The sequence below is a fragment of the Acanthochromis polyacanthus genome, chromosome 14, assembly GCF_021347895.1.
Source record: "Acanthochromis polyacanthus isolate Apoly-LR-REF ecotype Palm Island chromosome 14, KAUST_Apoly_ChrSc, whole genome shotgun sequence".
Classification (NCBI taxonomy): Eukaryota; Metazoa; Chordata; class Actinopteri; family Pomacentridae; genus Acanthochromis; species Acanthochromis polyacanthus.
In genome coordinates this window covers 8,152,518-8,162,376 of record NC_067126.1, presented here as the reverse complement: position 1 = coordinate 8,162,376, position 9,859 = coordinate 8,152,518, and the positions used below count along the sequence as shown (strand labels likewise).

At 41.2% G+C, this 9,859-nt stretch overlaps 1 protein-coding gene across 2 annotated transcripts; it reads right to left on the bottom strand.

Annotated features, from left to right (window-relative positions):
• Window positions 1-220: 220 nt before the first annotated feature.
• On the bottom strand, window positions 221-4,596 carry LOC127537105 (trace amine-associated receptor 13c-like). 2 transcript variants are annotated; one of them, XM_051958857.1, is made up of 2 exons: window positions 1,875-4,046; window positions 221-1,445 (listed from the first exon to the last, which is right to left on the bottom strand). In XM_051958857.1, the coding sequence occupies exons 1-2, from the start codon at window positions 2,078-2,080 to the stop codon at window positions 638-640; spliced, it is 1,014 nt and encodes a 337-aa protein (XP_051814817.1). In that variant the 5' UTR covers window positions 2,081-4,046; the 3' UTR covers window positions 221-637. The 2 variants fall into 2 exon arrangements, 1 of the variants encoding a protein (XP_051814817.1); XR_007946583.1 differs by lacking the exon at window positions 1,875-4,046 and adding an exon at window positions 4,221-4,596 and having other exon boundaries at window positions 1,325-1,445.
• Between the last annotated feature and the right edge of the window lie 5,263 nt (window positions 4,597-9,859).

Sequence of the window (9,859 nt, the reverse complement as noted above, 5' to 3'; positions counted from 1 at the left end):
TGTTTCATCCACTTGCATGTTTATTCTTTGAGTTTCTTCTTTTTTGCTGATCATTAAAAATTGGTTTTGTTAAAATGACACACCCAGTGGTGGTTTCCGGTTGAGTGTGAAGTGGCACAGATGAGGGTCAGCACCATGTTTATTTATTTCACTCATTAAATTATAATAGAAAATGTGAAAGACGTGTTGACTGTTGTTTGCAGTAATAATTCACACACTGTACTGGACTGTTGCTCTTTAATAGAACTTTTTTCATGGTTACACTGCTCATCATCAACAGTTTATATTGACAACATTACATCTCACAGTTTTAACAGATTTGTTTGATGCACAGTCATACTGAAACATGCTGTATTTTCATATGAGAGGTACAGTTCAGACTGGAAGGGCTCTGAGTTCAGTACACATGAAATGATTGACATTTAAACCCCAACTATACAAAAAGAAAGTTTTATGTGAGCTTTAATACACTGAGTATTAAAGCTAATATAAAAATCTTGTAAGTTTTGTACAAATTGTGTAAATGTTTCATTTCACGTACAATGTACATTTACTCTTTCCAGATCATTGAATTGCTCATTTCACTGATTAATAAACTTTTTATAGCTGCTGTTATTTCAGTCACTCCACAGTTTCACTACGACATGCTGACCTCAGAGGAGCCAGGCTGCAGTATCTGCAGAGTGACAATATGTTTCACAGCCTTTCTAAACCAGGGATAAAACAGGGCATAGATCAGAGGGTTTAGACAGGAGTTCAAATAAAACATTATAGACGCAAGATTTATAGAATAAGGGCTGGCCCCTACAATGGCGACACAGTACGATGGGCAGAAACATATCAGAAACACAAGTACGAGAACACCCAGAGTCCTGGCTGCTTTCAACTCAGATTTCTTTGTACTTCGTGCCACTGAATGCTGATGTGTGACAGCTGCAGTGTGAGAGCGCATGGCATGGGCCTGCGACACAGCCACCACGAATATTCTCATATATAGAAGTATAATGGCTATAACTGGAGCAATAAAGCTTACGACAAGGTCAGTCACAAATGCAGTTTTGCTGAAAACAACAACACATTCTCCATCGCAGGAATTAGTTATGCTTGGTTGATTCAGCATATCCCTAAATACAATACCAACATAGAAAGCAGAACAGAACCAACACAAAAAAACATACAGTTTGGCTTTTGACACATTGACTCTGGTGGGATAATGCAGAGGATGACAAATAGCAACGTATCGGTCAATTGAAATAAGCACCATGTTTCCTACTGAAGCACTCAAAACAATGAAGATCACATAATTAATAAGAGAACACATCACATCGCCGAGCAACCAGCACTGGGTTTGTACGTAAATATCTGACGGCAGCAACACGGTGCCCACAAAAAAGTCAGAGACAGCTAGAGAGAGCAGGAGGATGTTAGTGGGTGTGTGGAGTTGCCTGGAAAGAGAAAGAAAAGCATTGTTAACTCACTAAAACATCATATTTCAATGATGACAGAGGGCTTGATCTAAAATGTCAGATGGTCTTTTCAGAGCTGACATGTCATTGCAGAAAAAGCACAAATATTCACAATCACATTATCATTAGAACTGTTCAAGTTTCTAAATCAGCCACAAGATGGCCATAGTGAGTCAACATGTACAATACATGGACTCTGAAATAGAAATCTTGTTTCATGAGTATTTCATTTTTAACAACTGCTCTATGTATGTATCAGCATGACATGTAAAATTCTTTCCTGTGAATAAATCAATTGTAAATGCATGGTTCAGTTCAGACAGTTGCAACATTAAACATGAAATACACAAAGAAAACATTGATGATACGAGGCACTTGTATTTCCCAAAATGAGAAGTTAATCTCTGCCTGAAGTAGGAGACTGAGATGATGACGAGCAGGTTGAGAACAATAGTGAGCACAGATATTGAAGACAGCACAACGTGCACAAATACATCTTGAAACCGGTGAGATGTCGGCTTCCTGCAGGAGGTGTTGAGGAGTTGAGGAAAGCAGAGCTCTGCTCTGTCCTGGACCTCCATCCTCTGACCAGAACTCTCTGTCATACAGCTCATTTATCTCTTTCTACCATCACTCCCTTTCTCTCTTTCAGTCTCTGAAGAACACTGTTGTCCTTCCTCCTTTGCTCTATCCAACCTATCTCTTCCTGATGCTTACATGGAGGTCATTGGGGGTCAATCAATGGTGTAATCGGTATGAAAGATGATGTAACTCACAAGATATGGCCTCCACAGTCACCAGATCTTACACTGACCCACAATTATCAACATATCACATGAGATATTGAGATACTGACATCATTTCACAAAACAGGGACAGAAATTGAAGCCAGCATGCAACAAAGTTCCAAAAACTGCAGTTTCTCAAATGTCCACTTATGGCAGCCTACAGAAGGGAATCCATCTCCATGGATCCCCATGTTAAAATGTCCAGCTTTACACAGAAATAACACATTCACAGCCTGATGCAAGAAAAGGTTTCAGTCTCTATTACTAAATACCCCTTTCAGGACAACTGTACAGGTGGGGATTTTCTGAAGAATTCATCCATTGACATTGTAATGAAACCTCAATTTATGCATACTTGTGCAGGTGGGTCATGTCACAGGACTGTCTGTGGTCCACCTCAGCTCCACTCTTCGTCCACTTTGTCATTACTTTCTGTGTTAATATAGTCAAGATAGTAACGTTTCAAGCTTCAAGACCGCTCCTCAGAAAACGTATGAGTGAGGGTTTGTCAATGTCTGTGCATCAAACCAAATCTACAACAAAAATGGAAGCAAACAATTAACCTCCCTTGTATAATTTTTCAGACTGTCCCTCCTCTGATCTACTCGAGTCTAGACACGTTGCGAAAGAGAGGCTCACCACCTCAAGATTCCAGAGTAGAAATGTACGACAAATGTTTGGCCTTTGTATGGGACCAAACATTTTTCATACATTTCTACTCTGGAAATGTATTTTTTGATGTTTCTACTCTAAAGGAGATTAGTTTAGTCACATGTTGTGTTTTCCTCTCAGGTCGCTTTACTGACTTCCAGGTGTGGAATTTCACGATGGAGAGAGTGTAGGCTTTGATTTCAATATACTAAGAGGAATGGATAAGTTATTTGAGTCATTGGGAAATGCGCATTATAGAGATTAGAGCAGACCAGCCGTCCAAAACAAGAACTCCCTACACTCTCTCCATCGTAAAATTCCACACCTGGAAGTCGGTAAAGCGACCTCTGATTGGCTGGGTGGGCAAAGCGTCTCTCTGACTGGCCGAAAAGTCTGTCAATCTCAGAGCATAGAATTTATGCACAGATCGGATCGTTTTGTAGTTTTGCACCAAATAGCTCAGCGGGACCGGAAGTATGAGTTCTGATTTGCACCTGTAGAAAACAGAATGTGTGACTCGTGGGGAGGACTCGAGTGGTTGTAAGTAGTAATTTGTGTTCATGTGTTAGAGGACACAGCTATTTTTGTGGTAAATTATTCCACAAGTTCACATTCAGATTTACACATATTCAAATTCTCACCTCAACTTCACTTCGTACAATACAGGTGCACAAGTATGTTTTGCACTTAGTGTGCTGCGACAATAGGTGCAAAATGTGAGCGTGTCAGTGTTGAAATATGTGACTTGTAGAGAAGGATTTGTGCACCTGTAAATGTGATTTGTGCACCTGGAATTACGATTTTGTGAATGTATTTTTGTGTTGCATTTGTGGGAAGAAAAAAAAAATCGACACATACAAGAAATTATTTTACAAGTACACAACTCAGAGTGTGGGAAATCAGATTTGCTGATACACATACAAATTCAATGTTACAGGTGCTCAAACATTTTGCACCTGAAATACCTTCATAGTATTCGCTCTCCTGCCTTGACTCACTAATGAATGTAAATGGCATCCCATTCCTAATCCATAGGGTTCTGTCACGGAAACCAGACAGGAGAACCCAAGCAGCAGGTGCAAACAGAAAGATGGATTAAATAATGTTTTAATTAAAAGAAAAGGTAGCCAAAACAGAAACTCATCACAGTTTAAGCAGAAGGGAGAACTAAACAGAATCTAACTAACTAGAGGAGGACCAGGGGCCGAGGTAAAAACCTATAAATAAACAGAACTAACTAAACAAGGGCGGACCCGAAGGCCGAGGAAAATCAGAACATAAAACCGAATTTAAATCAAAGTGGAAGGTGGCTTACTGAATCCGGGTTATGGAGGACAGGAATGGACAGGGCAGACTGAGCCGGCAAGGAATGAGACGAAGGCGGGGAAGCAGGGAATTTCATCCGGGAGGGGCGACGGGGTCCGAGGAGCGGGGGCGCAGCGTTGATTATCGAAAGAAAGCAGAGTCCAGGGGAGTGACGTCTCAGAGACGGCAAACGACGTGGAGCAGATAGCAGGATGCATGGCGTGGTAGCGAGTATGGAATAATAATGCAGCGTCAGAGTGGTGGAGAGTGCCAGGCTTTATGCTGCACTGATTAATGATTAGCTCCGGCTGTGTTGCTCCACACAGCCGTAAGTCATTCATCTGACGAGCCGGTGTTCTGTCAGATTTTGCTGCCTTGTCAGATTTTGCTGCCGCTGTTTTTTCCTATAGCTTTGTCCATTACAGTTGTTTATCTAATTACAATGACGTTACCATGTAAAAAAAAAACCGAATCTTCTTGCGTCTTCCTCTATGTTTTTACCAAAACTGTAGGGGAGCATATTTTGATATGGGGTGGGTTAAACAAAATGTTTAAACAGGAGGAACCAAAAGCCTGGTTGCTAATCACAGTGTTAAGTGTAGCTAACAGAGGTGAATAGGGACAGATTAGGGAGATTTGGCAAATTGCCAGCACTTGGTGAAAAGCGTTGGATGTGCAGCAGCAACTTAAGAGCCTTGGTTGTAAATAAATAGGTGGTACACCTGTTCAAAGACCCTGGACAAGGTGCACAACATCTGTCTGGTATCATGATAGGTCAGCACACATCATACATGCAAAACAAATGGTATTGCAAATTTTGCATAGAACAAATTATTTTTTAAAACAAACCACTAAGATCCAGTGATTGGAGAAATTTACAGGGCACATCCATACATCCTCTGTCGGAAACTTCATCTGGGGAAATAATGACAATAATTCAACATGGAATTAAATACATTATTTTTACATTGAAAATGCTGACATAATATCAAATATCGTTACCTTTTGGAGGGGCTGGAATCTACCAGAAAACAGTGAACTGGCCACAGTAGCAGTGAGCAACTTAATAGGTTTCTGTCAAATACAAATTGTTGTAGCCATTGTTGAGATTCAGTTTTGAAATGAATGTCATCCTGCACATCATCCACAGTACAAACACAGCACTACAATGGAGTATTTTTTTTTTAACTTGCCTGTTGTCTTCTATGTAGTACATGCAAGTACGCATCAATAATCTGCAATAGAGAAAAAACATGAAAGATTACATTTTTATGCCATTGCATCGCATGACATTACATTCAACACTCCATTTTCTTACATCATCGGCCAGCCAATTGGTCCCATGCAGGGTGCGCAGTGACGTGTCGAACAGTTTGAAAGGGCCGACAACAGCTTCCACCTGGCCACAATCCACTGCAGCCCACATCCTTTGAACTGCAAGCACAAATGTTTAAGGTAGAGCATTAGAGAGTGAACTTTATGAGAAACAGCTTCTTCCCCGAAGCTGTCAGGGTACTGAACAGGTCTCTGTAGACTGTTTTCATATCATCACCTCTCCCCCGCAAATACACATGCATGCACACATCCCCACATACACACACAAGCATACACACATGCATACACACGCCTTGCAGTTAATTGCAGTGTTATCTGCAGTTTTTATGCTATTATCTCTTTTTTCCTAAAAAATAACCAACAGATCAAACTGGAACTGCTTTAACAATTTGAACAAGTCAACACCCCCTCATGCAAACAAGAACTGGAGTGAGCTGAAAAATGACCAACAGGTCAAACTTGAACGCAAACAGTTTACAGATTGCAACCTCTGTCTTCAATGCTGTCTTCTCGATTTGAAGATTCCTGTGGCATCTCAAACATAGAAATCATTTAATAAATATTGTTTTCCATACATGCACAATTGTATTTTTTTTAAAAATTCATTCATTTCAGGCGATTTCAATAACAATGCAAAAAACAAACATTCCAATATGGTAACATGCATAGAATGCCTGAAAAGGGAGTAGGAGGACGAAAACTTAAGGGAGTAGGAGGAAGAAAACTTAAGGGAGTAGGAGGAAGAAAACTTAAGGGAGTAGGAGGAAGAAAACTTAAGCACATGATCTTGTCCTATGGTATGATCTTGGCCTATCAATCAAAGACAGTCTTTAAATGTGTTGAAAATTTGACAAAATGATCCACCTGAACACACTGGTGCTCAAGCAAGTCTGTTGCCTGGTGGAAAATCTTCATGCACTGGGTGCACTGGAATGACCTGTCCTGACTCACCATGCACTGATGTTCATGTGGGTTTGCCAGGTGGGAGATATCGTGTCCACAAGCCCCACACTTGAGTCCCCCTTCTGTCCCGACTTGCAGGCAGGTCTGCTGGGCCTGAGCAGGGTGCTGCTGCTGACTGCTGTCCACCTCCATGCTGCTGGTTCCCGGTGTGTTGTTGGCCATGCTGGCTGTGCTGTCCATCCTGGGTTTGTTGCTGCTGCAACAAAAAAGTCTTATGGATCATGAAAGAAAAAACTGATTTCTGTAAATAATTATTAAAATTACACTTCTCAAAGCCACTGCTGTCTTTGCTTCCTCACCTTCATTGTTTCAGTCTCAAGGCACGCCCTTGGGGCCAAATGGATGACAGAAGGTCTCTGTTGTGAGGGCACGTCTTCAGTCGTCTCCATGCTGCATCCGGGATGTGGCTCAGTGGAGGCTTCCAGCTGCTCAGGCATAGGGTCAAAGTTGATTTGATCATTTTTATTTTTTGATTTGGAAAAGAATGTACAGTCTTCCCTGTGTGTTGCCATGTATTAATTCAGAAGCTTTTGGAAGGATTTTAAGCTTTATTCGTATTTTTTTAATCACACTGCTATTATTTTGAACACAACTGTGTGAGGCACATGAAGTAGTGGTATTGTCATCCCTACAAGGGACTTGGCCTACCTTAGATGTCTGACTGCGTCGGTACGGCTTAATGTGGCTGATGCTGTACTTTGTTTTCAGAGCTTTGCCATCAGGACCAGAGAGCGAGACAAGTTTGCCAGTTACATCCTTAATTACATAAGGACCAGAGAAGTCAGGCTGGATTCTCCCTCCTTTCCTCCCCCGTTTCCTCATGTTAAACAGCAGAACCTCATCCCCAGTGTGGTAGATGGTGTTCTTGTGCTTTTTGAGGCATCTCCTGGCATATGCCTGCTTCTGGTAGTCCTGGCTCAATGCAATATGACGTGAAGCTTCGTCTTTCCTTTGGTCCATTGCCCTCTTCTTTTCATCCACTACCAGTCCATAAGTTGTCCCATCTGGGAAAACTATGCTGGAAAGCTGATGTAAAGCATTAAAAAGAAAGAATAAGATCATGGCATCATGAGTTTCCCCCATTCAATTCAAAGAAACTTACCGGGATGTCAACAGGAACCTGGCTGGGAAACACTGCCTCCCTCCCATACATCAGCTTAAACGGTGTGAATTTTGTTGTGGTATGGACCTTTGACCTCAAGGAAAAGACTGTAACCTCCAAGTACACATCCCAGTTGTCCTGCCTGTCATTCACCAATTTTGTGAGGGCTCTAAGGTGTAAAAAAAAAACAAAATAAGCAGGTCCATTTGTATTGTTCTTTTGCAGTGCATAAATTATTGATATCAGATATTATGTCAGTGACAAAGATTAATTGAAAGCATCTAACCACTTGCATGCTAAATGTGCATATTAGTAATGATGGCTGACTGCATTACTTGTCATCTTCAAACAACTGCACCAGCTAATTCTAAGAGTCACTGACTCTCTGTCAAAAAAGTTGCAGAAATGAAACTTGCCGCTTAATGTTATGATTGGTTTTTTCATCCAGGCCATTTGTCTGGGGATGATAGGCTGCTGTTACACTTCTTTCAATGCCCAGCATCTGACAAAGGTTGTTGTTGAGCTGAAAAAGAAAAGAAAAGAAAAGAATTTAATGTTAAAATAATACCCACAATGTTGAAAATTCTGGATTAACCCTTTAAGGTTTGGTCAATTTCCGCCCGAAATTTCTACTGAGATTTACAGAAAGTAAATTGAATGCTGTTCTTGAACTGTTTGGAGTACATGCATGGTTGGGGTCTCATTTGAAAGCTGACAACCTGAATTTTCACCCAGTGCAGTCAGAATTACTCTAGGTGCTACTGGCACAGAGTATTTCATGTTGGCACACACTGAATTAGGATGAATTTTTTTTCTCGCCTACATTTTTTCCCTAATAAAACACCTGAAAATCAGTGTGGCAGCACTGCAACAGCTTGAAAACACAATATTGCAAAAGCCTGGGGTCTTACATAGTTCAGGTCAAAATTTCAGAGCAATACTACAAGAAATGAGTGTTTCACACATGTATTTGTACTGATATGCTCCGCCCCTGTCAATGTTGGATACACTCTTTATACACTGTGCACACTCTCTACAGAATGGTATAAATTCATTTTCACTTCATTTTCCACTTCATTTTCATTCCAAAAACTCATAAAGAACTCAAAAAATCACTTCAGATAGGCTTCAGTGTCGATCACACACACAGATTGAGAGGAATACAGAGAAACAGCAGGTGGAGCCCGGAGCTCACGAATGAAATATCATATAAAGCCGCTGGCAGAGGCGGGATTTATATTCAAGCCATTCAGCAAGCTCATTGGCTACCAGGCCTGTCAATCTAACGTTTCCTCCGGCGTGATTTGCTGAGAAACAAGTCAATCAAGTGATGTAATCGATATCTGTCAGACTCGGCCATGGTTGGCTATATTGCCGAAGTAGGCGGAAACGAGTCACCTGATTGGTTGAAGTCCGGTTTGAAGCGGTCGAGAAGCCTCCAGTATCCATTTTGAATCGCGAACAAAGAAAATAGGACCGTGTATGATAAAGTTATAATAGAAAGATGCAGTGAATATGAAACGCACAGCGCCACCACGCGCCGCGTGCACGCGCACGGAGCCGATCGTTTTCTGGATTTTTTACCTATTTCGAGACATGTTTTGGCCAAAGTATTATACTGGATTGTTTCCTCTGGATGGCTAAGCTTGGGTTCTGGCCGGTTTTTGTGGATTATCTTCTTTTATGACCAGAAACGAGCGTCCAAACTGCGTCGACAGGTGAGCTGTGCACGTTTACATGACTTGTTGTTTGTTGGATAAATGTGTTTATATTACCCGCTGTGGTAATCACATCTGAAAGTGGTTTATACCGGCGGATTCATGAGAATCTCAGCTTTCTATGTGTGTATAGTGTTTGTATAATCGTGTTTGCAGTGTCCTTCTATTTTAAAAAAAGCGTATACCGATAAAAAAACGGCCCGCCCGCGGGCCGCCGTACTTTACATCCACATTAGTTCATGAAAGCCCACATACATCATTGACAAACTCCCTGCCCTGATCCGACAAGATTCTTTGTGAACATCCATGTCTGTAGACTAATGAACAAATATGGATGCCAGCTTCTTGTGCGGTTTTAGTTTTTAATCGGAAGGCTTCCACCCATTTTGAAAAGTAATCGGTGGCTGTGAGGATGTACAGAAAACCATTGCTGGTTTCTGTAAAAGGTCCCGTGAGGTCAATCCCCACCAGCTCCCAAACATCAGACACCTATAAATTAAAAAGAAATTAAAGAGGTTCTTTAATTGGCTC

Coding starts and splice junctions, on each gene's coding strand:
- LOC127537105 (XM_051958857.1), bottom strand. CDS start 2,080: ATGAGCTGTATGACAGAGAGTTCTGGTCAGAGGATGGAGGTCCAGGAC. Junction 1,446..1,874: donor ATCTCAGTCTCCTACTTCAG/GCAGAGATTAAC, acceptor TTCTCTTTCCAG/GCAACTCCACACACCCACTA.